General features: G+C 45.9%; 1 protein-coding gene across 20 annotated transcripts in view; it reads right to left on the reverse strand.

Moving 5' to 3' along the window:
• The window catches only part of Gramd1b (GRAM domain containing 1B), a 237,581-nt gene that overhangs the window by 37,622 nt on the left and 179,630 nt on the right, over positions 1-20,329 (reverse strand). For 18 of the 20 annotated variants that reach the window (XM_046438739.2, XM_058577135.1, XM_058577136.1 and 15 more), the window contains 2 exons: positions 8,358-8,568; positions 1,835-1,855 (listed from right to left, as the gene is read on the reverse strand). In XM_046438739.2, the coding sequence (XP_046294695.1) occupies positions 1,835-1,855; positions 8,358-8,568 (232 nt within the window). Of the gene's footprint in view, positions 1-1,834; positions 1,856-8,357; positions 8,569-17,236; positions 17,314-20,329 lie in introns of those variants that run through there. The other 2 variants (XR_009226174.1, XM_046438748.2) reach the window with 1 other exon arrangement.

Consider the following 20,329-nt stretch of genomic DNA (forward strand, 5'->3'; position numbering starts at 1 on the left):
CATGCACGGTTCCTCCAGTCAGGGGAACCTGGGCTTCCGGGGCCCCAGAGGGCAGCTGGCCCAACCCATCCTCTAGCCAAGAGATAGCACCTCCTAGCTTGTCACCAAACTGAGTCTATGTGGGGCTGAAGGAGAAAGACTTGGAGGTGAAAGGGGTAGCAGAGAGAAAGTAAAAGCTATTAGAATCAGGGAGAAAAAGTAGGCCAGACAGGAGGATGGAAGAAAAAGATGGGAGAAAGGTGGTCAGAGAGTAAAAAGTAGAGAAATACACAAGAAAGGGAGAAGCAAGACAAAACAGAAGGGACTGAGCTAAAAAGCAACAAAAGAGAGAAATAGAAAGATAAGAGGAGGATATCAGGAACAAGAAAAAGGACTTTAATGTTCAAATTTGCGTGTTTTAATTCTCTAGTAAGCCTGCAAGTGTGTACTTTCTGTTCCTCTTTGGAGGCTCTATTTCATGCAGTGCTGCTCAAAAAGGAATTCTTGGGCAAAAGATGTCCTGACCACAGCTGGGACAGGGACAGCTCCCAGAAAGCACAGCTATCACTCCTCTTCCCCTCCCTAACACAGGGTGCTTCTGGATCCTCGAGCACAGGAGCTCTGAGCAGTTTGGAGAGACCTGAGGCCAGAGGCCAGGTGACCCCCTGATGGGTCAAGAGGGAAGGAGCAAGCATGAGTGTTGTGGCTCTTCTCCCACGCCAGGCCATCTCAACCCTTGACTCCCTCCTATCAGCAAAGCCCTGAGGTGGGACTGAGGCCTGCAGATCGATCAATAACACCCATGAAAAGACAGGCCACCGAGCGGCTCAAGGTGGAAAGTCACAAAATGAGATGGCATGTTCCTGACTTTGAGGAACTGCTGCCATGTATGAAAACACACAGCCCACATGTGTGATTTGGACCCAGTCCCATATGAAACCCAAGCCCTTCCCAGGGACCGCTGTCTCTGCCCTCCATCTGTCATTCACGGGCCCTTTCCCTGACAGCTTTTCTACATCCACACCTCCTGCTGGAGCAAAACCACATGTAAGGAGGGGCCAAAGATGGCATGCCCGTGATCAGAGTCTAGTATGAAGGCCAGCAGGCTCAGAGAAAGGAAGGTGAGGTCCGAAGCCAGGCCATGGTGAAACACGCCTGTTCCTCTACTGTGGTCCCAGAAGGGCCGGCTGAGAGACCTTGGTCAGCTGCTCTTCAGAGGAAGAGTTCAAAGTCCTAAACCTCAGTGTATATGACCAAGAAGATGTGGCTTTTGCAAGGACTGCTTACTCCGCAAACACTTTCTCAATATGGAAAAAAGTGGATGGATGGATGAAGTGCCACCCGGGGTGACTTAAGAAATGGTCCTAATCACACCTTCACCATAGACCCAAGGTCAGGGGATGTCTTCTAGGAGGAGCATGCTTTGGGGCAGAAGCCAAACTACATTACATAGGACAGCTTCTCAGTTCCTGAAGAAAAGTCCTATGGGCTGTATCTCCCCCAAGATGTCTTAATTAAAGGATGGAAAGTTTGGCCTGAGTTCATACCCCTGCCCCAGTCCTCTCAGGCTGCTCTCCCCTTCTAGGATGCAGAAGGGGCTTATCCAAGAGTTCTGGGAGACACAAGGGATAAACCAGGCCATCCCTCCTGGTGTCACTGAATCAAATCCTCCCTCACCAGGGCTGCCCTGTCTTGCTACAGAGGAAAACTATTCTATTTGGTCTGGGGAAGGAGGAAGCAGATTAGGGGGAAAATCCATGGGGAAGCCAAACAGCACTCCCACTTCCCCCTCCCAGCTGACCACCTCTACCCCACCCCCCATAGACCCGACAAGAAGAGAAACAGGAATACTTACGTTGTACCAACTCTGGCTTTTCTGAAAAAACAAATCAAAGAGAAAAGTAAAATTAGTCATGGAGGAGATGCGGGGAGTGGCCAGAGTACGTCTGGCTCCAGAGGGAAGGACACATAGATAGCAGAGGGTGGGCAGGGAGGACGAATCCAAGTGCAGCTGAATGCTTCCCATGTTGCTGCTCAGGAGGGGTCCTCCTTTCTCAGAGAGCTCCAGAAAGGAGGCCCAGGGAGCAGTCCATGCTGGAAGCCCCACCAGGGTGGGGCGGTTGGGGAGGCAGGCAGCGGCAGCACCAGCTAGCGCTCAATTGGAAGGGAGTCGGAGCCCCATCAGCTTCTTCTGATGGGGATGCGGGATGCTCTGGGGGCATCCGAGACCCAGTCCCCAATGGGCCCTGATCAGAAGCAAAGTACAGATGGAGACCAACCCAGCCTCCTGCTCCAAGTCAGCTTCTCTAGAGAAGGCAGGGTGGGACACTTCGGTGACAGGGGAAGAAAAGGGACTGCCTGAAATCACCTTCAAGCTATTCTCTCAGTTAGCAGATGAGTGAATTCCTTCTTATATCTCAACAACTGGCTGATGATGTAAGTGATAATAGCAGAGGAATGACTGTGGGTTCTTTGTGTAATTTCTAAAGGTCCTTTCCAACTCCAGGTGTTATAATTCAGTATCAGCAAAACCATACTCCACCCCAGCTCCAGAATTCAGAAGTTCTCCATTTGCAGTCCCCTGGAAGAATGGGATCTGAAAATCTCCCAGGGAAAGAAGAGGGATGACTAGATTATGCCTTGTCTGTTTCCCATGTCCACCAACAGAATTCATTTGTATACATCCCACTGGGATGATAGACAGAAACTTTACCTCCAGGTCAAAACTTCAACCTGACCCAGAGGTACGGATCCTATGCATAATTAGCAGCCCTCATGCCCTCCCCTCGTGTTAAGAGGGCAGCCACTGTCTCAGCTTGTCTGTAGGGCATGTGTCTGGTGGGGTGAAGGTGACTGGAACAGGGTGTTGGTGAGTATGACCACAATGATGACGGGAGAGTCAAGGGACCAATCTCCCCTTCTATTCCATCAGAAGAAACTGGAGACACATTTTGAAGGTAACATGAATCTGCAGAGGCTCTGGAGAGGGCAAGAAAGGGGGATTAGCCATGGACGTGCTGCCCCTGGTTTCACCCTCGCACCAACCTCACCAGCCAAGACTGTGGCCAACATGGCAGATGGCAAAGCCAGTTCTCAATTCCCCTCTGCAAGGGACTCTCCATGGTCATTCTCCAAAACACCATCAATGGTCTAATCCAGAAGTCACATACTGTTACTATAGTATCATCCCCTCTGCCAATCCAAGGGCCTTAGAAGGTAAAGGGCTAAATCTGGATACTCAAAAACAACCATTTCATCATGGAAGGGGATGTTGCTATATGGGAATCCTAGACCTGAAAACTCTCCAAAAAGCATTTTAGTCAAGGTTCCCATGTCTGGAGAGGGTGGATGGGACAAGCAGGCTGCATCTAACTTGATTTGTGCCTCAGGATGTCTTACTTCCTGGGTGCTCACACAGAAACTCTTGACACTGAGACCATACAGACCATACAGACCATTCTTGGAGTTGCTGCCTCAACTGCCTCACAGTTTCCTTGAACTTCATTAATACCAAACCAGGTCATCAGACGTCTGCTTCGTAGATGAGAAAGGTTCCTATCATCTACACCTGCTGTCTCATTCCTGGTCCTGGCCTTTGTATAAGACCCTAGGAGCAAAGAGGACAACTGGAACTTAGGTATAGGGTGGGAGATCCCAGATTCTTTGGGATTCCTCTCCATGGTGCCCTCTCTCCTGTCCCATGTAGGAAGAAAAGACTTTCACCTTCTATGCACTGGCATCAAGACTCCTGCCCCTTTTGAATCTGTACGGAACAAAGAGTTTCAGGCATCACAAAAAGCTTTAACCAGAAAACCCCTTTTGTCTCATCTCTAACTAGCTCTGTGATAACTTTGTATCTAATATTTGCTCTTTTGAAAAAGGTAGATGAGAACAGATATTCTCAAATACTCGAAATGTGAAATACACCATCCAGAGCAAGGACTCCTGGCTCTACCTCTAACCAGCTAACTCTGATCAGCTTCTCATCTGTCATCACTGAGATTGCCTCTGAGGCAAATGAGGACCTATGCCTCTAGCAAAATCCACACTAGACACAAAAACTATCCATAGCAGGCAGAAGTTTCTGAGCTTGGAGGTCAATTACATCTTCATGGCTGTGTATTCCTCGACTAAGTCCTAAAGGAGCCAATTACAGGGAAATCAGGGAGGTTGCCAGCCTGGGATATTGAGAAGGGGAAAAGGCAGATGCCTTCCCTTGTAAGCTCATCAGAACACCCCTACTTGGAGGACAGAACCAGAGGGAAAGAAGGGGCAGAACAAGGGAAGGGGAAGTGGGGTTCCTTTAGCTTATACACAAATTTGGCCAAAAGGTGAAGGAGGAGTAGAAAAAAAAGAGCTGTCAGAGACAGGAATTGATCAGGGCTCGTTTGGTGTTTCCATTGCCTTTCCTAGAAGGCAGCTAAAGAGCAAAGACTGGAAGGTACACCAAGCCCCCCAAAATAGACCCAAGTCACCTCAAGGTGGTCTCCTGCTCCAAATCCAAAAACATCTTCCAGAGCCAAGGCTCAGAGAGCCTGGAGACAGGATTGGGGTGGAGGTGGGGCTGGGTGGGGCTGGGGTGGATGACGGCTACAAGCTCTACATTTAGTAGCAGTTAGGGACAAAAAAAAATCTTACTTTGATCAGGTTAAGTCTGTCATACTGAAAAGAAAACCACAGAAATTAGAAATATTTTCAAAAGGGAAAAAATGTCAAAAGAGCATTAGCACCACAGCACAGGGTGATGCTATGCACCCAGAGAGGTGCAATGGAGGGCCAAAGCCAAGAACTTACTGTCCCCATCGCCTTGGCACCACCTAGGCAGGTCAGAGCAGGGGAGGGCAGATCACTTCTAGGAGCAGGTGGGAGCAGGAAACCAGGCCTTGGCTCCCTCTAGTGGGTATAGGCTGTCACTACCAAGTGAGGTCTGGATGGTGGAGTAAGGGCAGAGATTCCTGGGAGTGGGGTCAGCCTGAGTTCCCCAGCCTATGCTCTGGGAAGAAGAAAGCATCAGCCTCTACTGCATAAAGTTCAAGAGTGTGAGACCTTAGGGATGGCCTAGTCCACCCCCAACATGAATAAATAGAGGCCAGAGAAGAAAAGAGACTGGGCATTAGTTCTCACTCTGGGGAGAAGAGGAGGCATTCTTAGCTTAAATGGAAAACACAAGAGATGATCTTTCCTAGAGAATGGACAGGAGACAGGGAGTGAGGTGGCCTAACTATGATTATAACATTAACAGCTCTGGTTCTCAGATTCCTCACTATGGACATATTTGGTCAACCTGGGAAGATGTTCCGTGGAATGTTGGTGTGTCTCCACTCTATCAGGACACCCCACACGGGCCTCGCCCCTGCAGCATTCCCTCACCATCTGTTCCAGCCCTGGCTTGCATGCAACCTTTTTCCTGTATTGGTTCCCACGTCCCTCTTTTGCAGTCTGTGTGTCTCGCACATGCATGCCCCAGATGGACCATGGTCCTATTTTCACTCTGTTTAGAGGACAGCCGGGTTAGAGTGATGGTCATGACTGGTGGGAGAACAGGGTGGGGAACGGGTGTTCCAAGCCAGGGAACTCAATGAGTGTGTCTGTCTGGATGGTTCTGCTTCAGTCCCTTCTCCTCAAAGGGAGAGAAAAACACAATGGCTCAGTCACCTCCCACACCTCAGCTCCTTAGGAAGTGGGGGCCAAGATTAGCTCTTGATTCACAGATCACCTCAATTCCTTTGTAATGCCTCTCCAAACTCCTACTCTGATTCTGCCTATTTTCTGCAATGTGTCTTGGCTACCCAAACTCAGTGATTTCTCCTGTCAATTCATATATCTTGAAGTACTTATGGTTTTTGTTTTGGCTTTTCCTTTTTTTTTTTTTTTCTTTTTTGGTTCTAGGAATTTAACACAAAGGCCTCTATCCCCAAGCCACATTAAGTTGCTGAGCCTGGCTTCAAATTTGTGATTCTCCTGCCTCAGCCTCCCTAGTCACTGGAATCACAGGTATGTACCACCATACCTGCCTACATGTGAGATTTTAAATCAGGTTTGGTTTGTATATAATCTGGGCAACACTGTCTATACCTCCAAAATTAAATTATGGGCCTGGTTTCCCCCCAAAAGACTAACATTGAAATCAGTCCTCATTACTGGGTACTTGCCTATTGAACCCATCATCCACCCAAATCTCATACTCTTTAAGTGGTGACCAGTGACATCAGTAAGAATTACAGTGCCCACCAAATACCATAAAACATCACCTTAAGATGGAAAAGTGGGTGAAGCAAAGAGGAAGAATAACCTGATGTCCACATCCAATCAGACCAAGCCTCCCCTCAACTGGGCCTTGAGCACTATCATATCAACTATGGCAGAGGTACAATCACTCTGGAGGGACAGATGAAGGTCACACCAAATCCCATTTTCAGAAATCAGCCATGCCTGCACCTGCCCCACCACTTGAACCCAGAGAGCTCCTGCTGGCTTCCTCCCCTGTCCACAACAGGCTATCTATCATCATTGAACATCCTCAGATCTACATTATGCTTCCAGGATAAAGGTCACAGAATGCAGAATTAGCTTTGCAGCCTCTTGTTCTTCCTGCAGGAAAGAACTGCTGCCATTCTCCTCCTCCCCAAGGCACCTACAAGGACTTGGGGCTGTTACAAGGCATCCTCCCTTAGCTTCCACTTCTTTTAGCTGCAACCATTCCTCGGGGTGCCTCACCACTCCTACAACACCTTTTGCCTACCCAACATTTGTTCAAATTCCCTTCAGGCCTCACAGACCCTAGGGTCTGGGAAAGACTCTCTGTCTCCTGCCCTGCTCCCATTCTCCAGGGCCTGCCTGGGTTACTGGCAACATTCTTCAAACTCCAGGTGCCCCTCTGCACTCTCTTTGATCAAGACTCAGGATCTTAAAACCATAAACCCAGACCCTGGGTAGTAGGTGGAAGCAGTGAAGGGCCCTGGTCTGGGCAGTGGGTGGAAACAGTGAGAGGTGCCCCAGCTAAGTAGCTCTCCGAGGGGGGAGAAAAGGAACATGCCTGGCAGAGCTCCTACAGTTGCTGTTGCTGCATGAGGGAACTCATTGACCTGAATTCCTGACCTCCATCAGCACGTCCTTCCTGCCCATCTCAAATCCCTATTGCCAGGGAAGCCAGAATCACCCACCAAGGGTGATTACAGGGACCTGTAATATGACAGGATGGGGTGTACCCCACCCAGGAATGAAACTCCCTCTGCCAGACTCTGCTTCGAGAAGGCACCAAATAAGGAGGGAATAAATTCCAACCAGAGGCAGTGTTCAGGGAGCAGGCAGACATGGGGGAGCAGGGACAGGGTCAGTTCTCCGACCTCAGGTGCAATAGGAATGGGCCCAGTTACTTCCAAGCCAGCCTTCCAGGGAACAGTGGGGCCAGCCCTTCTGGGAAAGGGACCAAGCAGGACACATGGGCAGAATTGGCTGGGGCGGAGGGCAGGGATGCTGAGCACTACAGACAATTCAACACTAGAGGGGAGATAAAAAAGACAGAGACAAAAGATGGCTTACTTTTGAGAGGCGCTTGTGAGACTAAGACCATGCATGCAAAGAAGGTATTTGGGAAATGGTGGGGAAGAAGAGGAAGAACAAGAAATCAAAAGACAAATTCAGGTGGGAAACCAGTACCCATGCCTCCCTGGGGTCCCCAGCCCCTTCCCAGGTCCTGGGAGTCAGTTGGTGAAGAGAAGCTTCCTGAAGCAGCACCTGAGCAGGTATGCCTCCTGCTTCCCAAAGGACCAAGGGTAAAGGGGAACTCTCTGGGAAACCAGAACCAATCTGGGGCTTTGTGCATATCCTTGGAGGTAGGGGCCCTGGTGTTCAGGTGCACATGCCTAAAAGGGATGGAAAAGCCCTTTCACTGCCCTCTCTGCCAGATGAGTACCAAGTGGGTTAGTACAAAGATGAGGCAGGATGGTGGCTAGAGAGGTTAAAAACAGCATTCTGGGAAGTTCTCTGAAGACTATCTACTATCTCCCTGGGAACACAGTTGTCCTCAGATAATGCTCCCTTCTACTCCAGTTCTGAGGACCAAAATTGAAGACTGTAACAGAGATGAATAAATGACCCCTCCTCCAATCCCTTAAGCATCTCTCTTCCAGATCTCAAGGGACATAAGTCTCCTTAGCTCCCAAAGAAAGATAGGGTGGATGGAGCATCATCTTCTAATCCATGACCCCTCTAACATTAGTGCTTAGCTGGGAAGATTTTTAACTAGGGTTCTTCCTGTTCACCCTGCCCTCATCTCATGGAGAGACAACCTCTGGGACACGGGGCCCTTCAGCCATCTGAGGAAGGTGTTCTCTGCCTCCCCGACAGAGGCACAGAGTCAGCGTGGCTCAGCTCACCTTGGAATTTTTGCCACCACTCCTGCCGGACTGTGAGGAACAGCTGCGCTGCACACCCTGCTCCGGGGTGGATGGGGACTTGTCTGAGGAATGATCTGAGCCCTTCTCCACCATGGTGTCTCCGTCCTGGTTCTGCGGGGTTGGTGATCGAGACCTCTTCCGGAGGATGGGGGAGCAGGCCGGCGTGCTGCGGTTGGAGTTACTAGCAGTGCTGCAGGGGCAGGTGGAGAAAGGGATGGGGTGGGAAGGGGAGGAGGAGAAAAGGTAGGCAGTCAGTGATTGTAAGCCAAAGATGGTGCAAAGGAGCCAGCTCTGGGAGCCAGGGAGAGGGGCCACCCCCCATGGACTTATATACTGTAACAATACTGATGGCCAGGAGAGGGCAGTAGTGTCAATGTGAAAAGGGACGTGGGACTAGGAAGGGGCATGTAAGGAAATTAGATATTTAGATATCTGTCCATACAACTGATTATTGAGCCCCGACTTGTGTTATTAAAAAAAAAAAAAAAAAACACTGGTTAGGGAAAACAGAGCCTAGGACCTGAAGGAATCATTGGAGATCATCCAATACTGTTAGCTCATTTTATACATGCTATTTTGTTTGGACACATTTATATATTAAAATAACAATAATAATCCTATTTTTCAAGTAATTCACAGACATACTTCACTGGGATTTTAAAACATTCCATCAAAGTAGTGATGGCAAATGCCATAATCCCTGTGTTTAAAAATGAAGACCAGTGCACGGTCCTCTGATTGCAGAGGGCCTAGACACAAAACTTGGGGCTTCTGATGTCGCTCAACCACACCATATTATTTCCTTATAAGATATTCTGGTTCCTGCTTCCTCTGCCAGGAGTAGAGATTAATACTCCATATCCCCCTACCCCAAGTTCATTTCCAGCAGTGCCTGAAACTTCCTATAACACCAAATCCAATTATACCAAGGCTGACGGTCTGTAAATGAAGTTACTAATTGACATTTAGGTTGTGTTTTCAAATGGAGTATGAGAGATACAGGAAAAAAAGGGAGATGAAATTGAGTTAAGTTCTAGTGGGTGTTCTCTTTGTATTGAGAGAAGGAGAAAGGAAAAAGATGGAAAAGGGCAAAGGTTAATTAAAAAGAGGCAGGGGAAATGGGAAAGGAAATGTGAAACTGGAAAGTCAAAGCAGCAGGAGTAGGGCATGAAAAGAGGAGTGTCCCACACACCTAAGCAGTCTTCCTGAACGACCCAGGGAGCACTACATCCCTGGGGAAGCTACATCCCAGCTTCCCAGGAGGCGGAGGGCAGGGTGGAGGAAAACGGCATTTGCATGAACTTCCAGCTGCAAGCTCAGATGTCCCACGGGGCCCATTTGCAATGAAAACCATTTCCCTCTAGCAACACCTTCCACTTGGGCATCCTCAGCAGAGAGAAGGGACAACAAATTCAAGCACTGAGACCAGCAAAAGTGGCGAGGAAAAGCAGGGAAGCAATGGTATGGAGAGAAGCTGGGGAAGGGAAAGGAGATCAGAGAAAAGTAAGATAAGTGGCCAGTGGATGTGGGGAGAAAAGCAGGGCCCAAGGTTTTTGCTTCATCCTAAAACAGTATGTATGGTTAACATTTCATTTATAATGTCCACGGTGACAGTATTTTGGGGAAGTCCAACATGCCTCCCTCAAAAGAGGATCCTCAAAGTTCTCTTCCCATCCCCTACTACCCCATGTCCCCTCACTCTCTCAACTCAGTACAATAAACTACAGAAAAGGAAAGTTGCTCCTTGGCTTCAATTGGAGAAGTTGAGCTGTGGGAATGAAGACAATCAAGCCTCCCCACACCAGCCCTGCCCCTATGGGGAAGCTTCAGGGGCTCCCATGCAGACTCAGGGGCTCATCTGTCAGGGGAGCCTCCTTGCTCTCAGGCCAATTCCAGTCCAGAGGCAAGAATCCCAGGTATACACTGTCTTCTAGGATTGCACTGTTGAAAGAACAGCCAGGATCTCCACATCCAACCCCAACTAATTTGCTCAAAATAGAACTGGAGAAAAGACAACACCAAGCACCTGGCCATCTCAGACCTAGTGGACATACCCCTCTTTTCTTTAGACAGGGACCATTTTCACTTAATTATGCACTCTGGAATATAAAGGAGAACATTCAAAACTTCAAACCAGCTGATAATTGACTGTTGAGGAAGGATTCAAGCAAGGGGGAGGTTAAAAAAAAAAAATTCTAAGGCCAAGGAAATGGACTCCAACTCTCCAAAACACATGAATCTTTTGCTAAATGATCAAAATCTCTATAGGATTCCCACTTCAGCTATGCCACCCAAGGATGTGCATACCTAAAATTCTGCCTTCACCACATCAGCCAATAAACAACTTGGGCGGCCTCTTTGTTGTCTTAAGGCTGTTGACCATCTGTGTTGTTGAAAATCTCTCTCCTCCTGGATGCCTGCACCTCTCTCCTATTCCTCTCCCTGTCTCTGTCACTAGATCCTCTCTTGCTACTTACTCAGCCTGAAATAGTCCTTTCTCCAAAGGTGAGTCCTTCACCTTTCTGACAATCTTCTCCTTTCCCTGACCTCACGCTGGCCTCTGGGCAGACAGCCCTCTGTTACAGCCCTGCTCCCACTTTGTAGTCTGATCCAAAGACCTGTGATCATGTAGAAGTCTCCTCCAGAGGGATGTCTCCTGAGTGCCTCAGATTCAAAGCAGCTGGCCATCCTTCCTCCCAAACCTCTTCCCACTACTGCCCATTCTCAAAAGCATTACCATTTCAGCAAACCCATCTCTTCCATCTCACCCCACAAAAATGAGTCACCAAGTCCCCACAATAATATTTCTGTTAAGTTTCTTATCCTATCCTTCCTTTCCTCCTCCGGCGACCTCACTCAGATTCTCAGAGCTCTTGCTTGAGCTCTTTCAATAGCCTTGGCTATGGGTTGAATGTCCCCTCCAATGCCATAGTATCAAGGTGGGACCATTAAAAGGTTATCACATCATGAGGATGCTGCCCTCATGAATGGATTAATGCCACAAACAGAGGAATGGGTAGGAAGTGGAATGGGTTGTTATAGGTTTTCCCTCTTGATTCCTCTCTCTGACTTGCTTTTCCATTTTCCACCACAGGATGATCCTTGCCAGATGGCAGTACCATCCTTTAGGACTTCCTAGCCTCTGGAATCATGCTGCCTATAAATTATCCAGTGTATGGTATTTTATTACTGCAACAGAAAAGAGACTAAGACAGCCTTAAGTAGCCTCCTCCATCTCCTTCTTCAAATACAAACCAAATATCTTTCCATTCCCTATGAGCACCTCTTTTTAAAAGTCCAAAAATCTTCAGAATGAAATAAAAAGTTCTTTACTAAAAATAAACCACACATCTTTATGTCAATACTTTTTCTCTCCATATACTCTCTTAAAATAAGAGTTTCCATATTCTATCCTACATATGTTCCCTGGAATTTCTGTATGTGTGTGTGTGTGTGTGTTGCTGGGGATTGAACCCAGGGCCTTGTGCATGCAAGGCAAGCACTCTACCAACTGAGTCATATCCCTAGCCCCTTTGAATCTTTTTAATTTTTTTTTTAAAGGAGAGAGAGAGAGAGAGAGAGAGAGAGAGAATTTATTTTTAATATTTCTTTTTTAGTTCTCGGCAGACACAACATCTTTTGTTTGTATGTGGTGCTGAGGATCAAACCCGGGCCGCACGCATGCCAGGCGAGCGCACTACCGCTTGAGCCATATCCCCAGCCCCCCTTTGAATCTTAATACACATCCTCATTCTTCTGTTTCTAGACTTCCATACAACTCACTGCTTGAGCCTAAAGAGCCCTTTTACCTCCTACTGGAGACCTGCCCATTCTCTGAGACCCATCTCAAATCCTACCTTCTCCAAAAAGCGTTTCTAACTCTCTACCACTGAGCTGACTAAAGTATTTAACACACTGTGCCTGGCATTAAAAGGAAGCCCTGTGAGTTCCCAGAGGCACCCACCTGGGCCACCTCCCACACCAGCTGGTGTGGGACTGTATAGGCAGAACATGTTCAGCAGTGTCTGCTAAACTGAATCCCATCCTCATGAAGGTGTCCCCAATAGCAAGCCCCAATTTCATTAAAGTCCCCAAATCTGTTTCTCCAGCCTGTGAGCACTGATAATAGCTAAAAGTTATTCAGTGTTTTTGAGTTTCTTGCATAACATCAATCATTTATTAAGCATTATTAACTGGAATCCTCCCAACCTACCTATGAAGTTTTAATGTTTATTGTCCTATCTTTAGCTAATAAATTAAATTCTTGACAGATTAAATAATTCACTCAAAATCACACAGGTAGGTGAATGACAGGACAGGATTTAAACCTTAGGCCTACCTGATTTAGGAAGCTTTATTCTTACAACTAGGTGTTCCGTAATGTTTGCTAGGTGGGCAGATGGAAAGATACATGGGTTGCTAGATGACTGCAAAGAAACGAATCAACTTCTTCCTCCCAATCTCCAACCCATTCTCTATTTTCCTCTCAAAATGAACTTTCTAAAAAGAAACTGACAATTTTGATCACCCCTCCGTTAGTCAAAGTCCCCTTATGGTTTCCTTCCCCTTAGAATAAAATCCTACCTCTAAAGTATAGGTTCCTCCATTATTTTACACTCCCTCACTCTGCCTTTACTCAGATCATTCTCTATACAAGAAAAAATGTTTGTAACTATGTTCTACAGCAGCAAAATCACTACTAGTTTTGCTAGATTCCTAAAACTCTTCTAAAAGTTACTTCATAATTCCATAGATTTGGATGTACTACTGAGCAACTACAACCAATTCCTATATGTCTCACATACAATTGTGTCTTTCAAACAAACTCTATGCTGGGCCATGAATCCAATCCTGCCAGCATTATGAATAACAGTTGCATTATATTTTTACTTCTTTTGGCCATACCAGGGATCAAACCCAGGGCCTCACACATGCTAGGCAAGTGCTCTACCACTGAGCTATATCTCCAGTCTGTACAATATATTTTTAAATCTTGGTATTTGGAAGCTGAAAGACCTTAGGCGTGTTGAAAGAAGGAAACAAAGACCCATTTCAGATAAGTCATTGGAATGACGGGTACCAAAATTTAAGAATGATATATCCAACCCTCAACTTTACTTCCAAGAAACATGAGAAAGGGGTGAGGATGTAGTTCAGTTATAGAGCACTTGCCTTTCATGTGTGAGGCTCTGGGTTCAATCCCCAGTAGCACACAATAAATAGATAAAAAATAAAGGAAGAGAGGGGAAAAGGAGGGAGAGAAACCCAAGAAATAGGGAGTTTAAGTGCCTGGCCAAGGTAATATGGCTTCATGTGGTTCTTCAGTTCCATAAATATTTACTGACCACCTGGCAGAGTGCTAGACACTGAAATTTATGTTGAATAACAAAGGATCCTTGTACTTGGGATATTTATAGTCAGGAGGAACTAGACATGTACTCTTCCCATTTCAATATAAAAAAGTGCTGTGAGGGGATAGCTCAGTTGGAAGACTTTCTTTCTTTACTGTTTTCTTTTTTTTTTTTTCTTTCTTTTTTTGTGGAGCTGGGGATTAAACCCAGGGCCTTGTGTATGCAAGGCAAGCACTCTACCAACTGAGCTATATCTCCAGACCAAATGGTGCTTCCTTTAAGTCTGACCATGCTATCTCAGGCCACATATGGTCTGATCCCACTACCTATGAGCTAGATCTTGGCTGACATTCTTGAGAAATGGAGAAGTGTGGACAGAGGACAAAGGCTTTCTGCGGTGACTCTTTGCAGTCTTCCCACCCCCACCACCACCACAGACAAGGTGGCCACTACAACACTTTTCTTGGCTTTCTTTCCCTATCCTTATCCCCAACAAGGACCTGCGGGCAGCCCTTGTCAGCAAGCCAGCTCTCTGATCAGCCAGCCTTGCACTGTTCAGAACCCCAAGCAGAGCACAATGGTCAGTTGGTGTTCCAGTGTTCCTCACTAAGTCAACTTGTTTGCCTTTACAGAAAATCATTTCTGCCCCAGATATTGTAAAATCTATACCTGTCGCTCTGAAAGCCCTGTGCCTCCAACCTGCTTGGATTGCAGCAACTGCTTTCTTTCTTCCTTCCTTCATTCTTGCCATAGTGCCACCAGCCACCCCAGCCCTGGCACATTCCCAATCAGATTCTGCCCCACTGTTCTGCACACCTGGACACTGAATAATCACACTTCCCTGTTATTTTAAAGTCAGCCTACAGTGATCAAATGTACGACTGTAAACATCTCAGTGCCAGGAGTACTAGTAATTCTTTTTTAAAAGGCCGCCTGATATACTCCAGACACCCCTGACTAGTAGAAAGAGAACCTAATTAGAAACTTGGAAATGCAGCTTCAATGCAACATTTGTGTGCTGGGAGATTGCTCAAGGAGTACAAGGTCGAAATTAATTGTCATTCGGTGGTGTTAGAAAGCTCAGATTTGAGACACAGCTTGGCCATTTGTTTGCTGTATGATCCTGTCCCCTGAGTCTCATTTTTCTCAGTAGAAAGAGAAACATTAATACCTGCTTCAGAGTGCTGCTGTATAATATGAAGTAGTATAACCAAATGTTGAGCACAGTACCTAATGCACAGCAAGTCTCAATAAATACTGAGTTGCTATTGTTAAGAAGGAGTTTGTTCTTTTCAGCAAAAGGCAGAAGAAACATTCTTGCCCTCTTTCCTCAGATGGCTGGTAAAGTGGAAATGCTCTGAATGCTCCCAGGCATCACTTCCAATGGGACCAGGAATACACATTCCTTAAAGTGCAGAATGCCAGCCTTACCCCATAACACCCCCAGCCAATAATTGAGAATTTCCATTAGATCATCATCAGAATTTGCATTCGGAATTAAGTACCTGAGGTGATTCTGTTGCACTATAGAGTTTGAGAACTACTATGCCCAAGGAACAATCTTTTAGGTATCAAGGAATAAGCAGCACATCTGCACCAGGGGACAGAGACCTATTTACAACAAAACAGCCATTCATTGTCTACTAGGTAGGTGGACTTGCTGAACAGTAAAACCATTTTGATCGTGTCATAGGAACTGCTGGTGTAGAGGATTCTGAAGTGGAACTGATGGGGCGTGGGCAGGAGGATGTGGTTGAGAACAGCAGTACCGGATGGGACATCTCCTTCTTTGGGTGACAATTATTATTAGCACCCACAGTCATATTACAGATACCTTATCCTTCCCCCCTTTCATAGCATCTGATTAAAGCTGATTCTGATACTGTCCCCAATTCCTAACACACAATTACTCTGTTATCTAGCCACACACATCCTAACTCTATGCCAACTCTCAAGTTTCATCAATAATCCTTCCTAGTTCTTTATAATACCAGGGCAAATATCCATGTGAATTAGCCAGATCCCTTTTGGATTTCCCATGCCCCTTGCTCAGGAATCTGAGATAGGAAGGCTACAGGTGTATTTGCATAACATTTGCATGGAATTTACTTGCTGCCTGCAAATGCCTCCATCAGTAGGTTATCCACCTATACCAGATTCCAAGTTTCACAGTTTATGAAGACTCTCCGAAGTTGGTTAGTATTCCTTGTATTCTTATTTTTCATTCAATAGTGTTTACATTAAATGCCCTTATGCACTGAAAACCACAGTACAGTGGGTGGGAAGGGCAAACCCAACAAGGGAGTGAATGGCCCACATGGCAAATCCTAGCAAAGTCCCCAATTACCCTTGGATTCTTCTCCTTAGAGAGGAAAATAACACTTATAAAAAAATTAATCTTCCCAGGTGAGTGCAAGAACAAGTCTCAGTGGCTTTCTCCCAAAACACAATTTTTAGGATATAAGATGAAGCAGAGGTTCATAAGAATAACAAATGCATTGTTATTTCCCCTATGAGGACACTCGGGTGTGACACATGGTCCCCGTGTGACCACAGGTGGAACTTACTCTTTGTGTGCCTATTTCTTGGAATCTAAATGTGGCAGCAACTCCACCCCTGGGTCCAGCCCCTCTAAGGGAGAAAGCCAAATTGTGCCATGTATGTCAACTTGTGATTACCTGATTGAAGAAAGGGGCCGGAGAGCTTCAAGGATGGGTGTTCCCCACTGCCCTGCCACCAACAGCAGAAGTTTTCTTCCCAGACTTACACTAATGCTGAGTGTCATCCTGGACCTGACATGCCCCACTTTGCCCTGGATTTAGCAGAAAGTTGCAATGCAGCAAGGGAAGGAAGTGAAAGAGCTCCCTGGATAGTGCCTTTCCTCCTATCACAGTTCACACAGATGCCAGCTGCAGACCCTACAGAAAACAGGATTTCACAGAGATGAACATCTTGTTCTCACTCCTTTGTTTGGGTAACTTGCTGAAATTCCCTGGGGGCTTTCCAAGTTGGGCCTTGGAATAAAGTAGACAAGGTATCCAGGGGCAGATTCTGCCTAAAATTTGGAACTGACCCGTAGAACAGGGCTGTTGTCAAAGCATCTGACGTGTTTGTAGATAGTGTGTAGATAACTGAGTACTACCTCTGAGCAATAAGCTTCTCTTCTGAGTCCTTCCCTTGCCTAAGTATCTAAGGAAACCAAAACACAACAACAACAAAAACGCTTTTTCAAAAATCTTACAAAGCATGATATGTCAAGAGCTTTGTAATGTTTTGAACAACCAATAAGAAAAAAAAAAAAAAATCTTACAAAGCCTATCCCAAACCTTTATACCCAGTTGATTAGTTGAATCTCTAGACATATTCTTACTGGGGATCTACTTGCTATGGGGGAAAGTCCTAGCAGGAACTTCAGTTGTAGATGAATTTATTAACTGACTAATTAACATAAGGGCAAGGTTCATGGAAATTCTTTAGCCAAAGAGAGAAAGGCAGAAATTCAGTTACCCTTCCACTGGCATTCTTGGTCTGGAGAGATGACCGCGAAGAGAGAGGATTGGCAGAGGGGCAAAGGCCTTTTCCTCCTGGGGCCAAAGAGAAGAGATCTCTCAACACAATGACTGCAGCCTGCATCCAACCCACTCCCCCCGTCGCCTAGCTTTCCTGCAGCTTCTGTTCAGTGCAGAGTTTGGAATTCAATCCAGGAACAGGCATGACAAACACTATTTTTCATTTCCATGGAGACCAGAGCTTGCAATAGAATCAGGACTCCATGCCTGAAATGCCAAAACAGCCTGACCCACTTTTCCCCCCTTCCTACAAAAACAAAATAAGTTTGTTTGGGTCCTGCCCGTGGTCAGGAAAAAGCCAGCACTGCTTTTATCTTGGCGGATATTTCAAAAAGGAACAATTTATGATCACCTTGGAAAATGCTGAGGATGCTACAGAACTGGTATCAGAAGACAGCAGGAAATCACACAACCAGAGGCTGCACCAAATCCACTCAGCTTCCCTGGCTTAATTCCTAGAGGGAAAGGGTCAAATCCTCTACCAGCAGTACTCAGACCTCTCCTCTTTCTCCCTCATGTATTCCAGCCTCCTTGGGCTTTTCTCTTCCATTACCTCAATAAGATATCTATTGCTGGAAAATACTGGCACTTGTTGGTCTCTGCCTGAAACTCTAAAGTTTCAAATGCTGATTCTTTTTCAGTTTTCAGATCAAAGCTCACCTCATTGGAGCCAACTTTCTAGAAAGACCACTCTATGCAAAGTGGCCTCCAGGTCCCCAGGCAATCATTACCACATCACCTGGTGGTTCCCCTCTCTGCACTAGTGGGAGCTGAAATGACCTTGTTTTTTGTTGTTTAGTTGTTTACCACTACAAAGAACACCCTGTGGGAGCTGGGCCTTTTCTGTAGTGCATTCCTGTGCCTCTAGGAACAAGTGGCCTACACTGGGATTCTAGGCATGTACCGCATGATAAAGGAATAAGCTCTTTTTAAAAAATGGGCCCCCAGAGCTGCCTTCTGTATATCTCTAGCCTTTCGTCCTTATTCTAATTTCTGGGACCTTGAAAACTAAAATATGACATCATTTCCAGACTCCTGGCTGGCTTGTTTTTCTGTCTAGACATCAGAATATCTGGGTTTAAACTTCTGATCTCTCTGGTGCCCTTGAGAAAAATCATCATACCTACCTTTCTGTCCACCTGTGTTTCTTGTCTGTTGAATGGTTGCAACCCATCTTATTGGAGTGAGAAGCTTAAAAGGCATAAACCTACTAAAACCTACATCCCCAAAGTAAAGGGCCTCCTCTAATTGTTCACGCAGTGAAAAAGGTTTATAAGTCAGATGTTAATTTCCAGGGAAGAAATTGAATCCTGTTCCTAAATTCTGTCCTTTGTACATGGCAAAGACACAAGTGAAGCCAGATTTAAAGATAGGTAGTAAGTGCAGCTAGGTAAATTGGGTCTGATATCAAGTCTAACAGAGAAAAATGGAGTCTAATAAAGAAAATGGAGTCCAATCTGAGTCCAGGAAATCAGAAATTACACCTGGGAGATTGAAAAGTTAAAGTTCCCAAGGCTCGGGCCCACCCTATAGAACTGTTAATGAAGCAACTCCCCGCAGATAGGGAGGTGCTAATCAATTCACCCTAGGCCCTTCCTGCCCAGATCACTCTTCCCCCACCCCGCAAACCCACCAGTTTTCCACTTTTTGCCCTTCCCACTTGCTTCCCCTAGCACGTGCAGGACAGAGGGAAATAAGCAAGATAAAGGACAGGAATGTAGGATAACAAAAGAAGACCTTAGATATAAAAGGGATGAGACCTCCCCATCCTAGGATATCTTTTGGATCCCCTTCCTCCTGGGGTGGTGGAGGGCAGTCTTTCCTGCTATCCTTTAATAAAGCTTTTTACATACCAATCTATACTTGTCTTGGAGTGTTTCTCAGGTGTTATACTTAAGCATTCGAGGAATCAAGGTAACCAGCAGTATCAAGGGGTGAGAAGATCGTCAAAATTCACATCCTCAGCTAGTCCCAACTTCCACAAGCTGGGACTACAGAAGATGAAGCAGAAGATGCCGAAACCAAACATAGGAATTTACTGGTGCTTACAATTCCCTTGTCCTCAGATTGTTCAAAACAGAACAAGCACCTGATCATTTGGAGAACAGTCCTGCTGGGTTGGCTGATGTGATCTGTAATGGCCTAGGTTAGAGGGGATCCTCTCACTGGATGTAGAAATTCCCTCAGAATGTCTCTGACAATGGCCATTGCCTTGGCTTCACATTTTCATTGACAGAGCATTCACAAGGTGGCTGCACACAGCTTTGGATAGCCCTCAGGAGACTTTAAATTCATAGTCCTATTTCTCCATGACTCAATGATCATTATCTGCCCAGCTCTTTCTGGGTTTAACAATCTTTAAAAATTAAGAAATTAAGCTAATCATGCTTATCCTGCATCAGTAAGTGAGTATTTTCTGAGTACCTCCAACTTAACATATACAACTTTTCAACCCGAGGGCCCAGTGGGGCACCATATGTCATGGTTGTTTGCATACACATAATATTAAATATTATGGGTGAAGAGTAGCGATTTAATGCTTTTAAACCTGACCTTTTCAATCACAGCCAAATCTAAGCACAACTCCACCCAAAATATTTAGAAGCCTGAAAGCTCATAAGAATGGGAGCTTGTGAAAGTAGAAAGGTGCTTACACTATCCCAGGAAGTCCCTTCCTTGAAAAAGATTTCTAATCCATTTTAAAAGATTTCCAACCCATTGAGATACATACCACAAGCCACTGAAACACGGCGAGGAGGAGTTCAGCTGAATAAAACTTTAGCTCATTAAAAGTCTGGGCTCATTGAGGCCCCTCCCCAATCCTCAGCAAGAGAAATGTCACTGCTAAAACTGAAAGGAAATTTATGCAGGATCCATCCACCATCCATCCTTCCATCCATCCATCCTTCAATAAGAACCACACTGCAAGTCAGGTAATGTTCTAGACATTAGGGATATTGTCTCTGCTTCTAAGAGACTAACAATTTGGTGGCAGAGACACATGTGTAATTAACTAATGCCATGTGATAAA

This window comes from Marmota monax, unplaced genomic scaffold (assembly GCF_021218885.2).
Source record: "Marmota monax isolate L192 unplaced genomic scaffold, Marmota_monax_Labrador192_F-V1.1 WCK01_AAM20220418_F8-fsc00081, whole genome shotgun sequence".
Taxonomy (NCBI): domain Eukaryota; kingdom Metazoa; phylum Chordata; class Mammalia; order Rodentia; family Sciuridae; genus Marmota; species Marmota monax.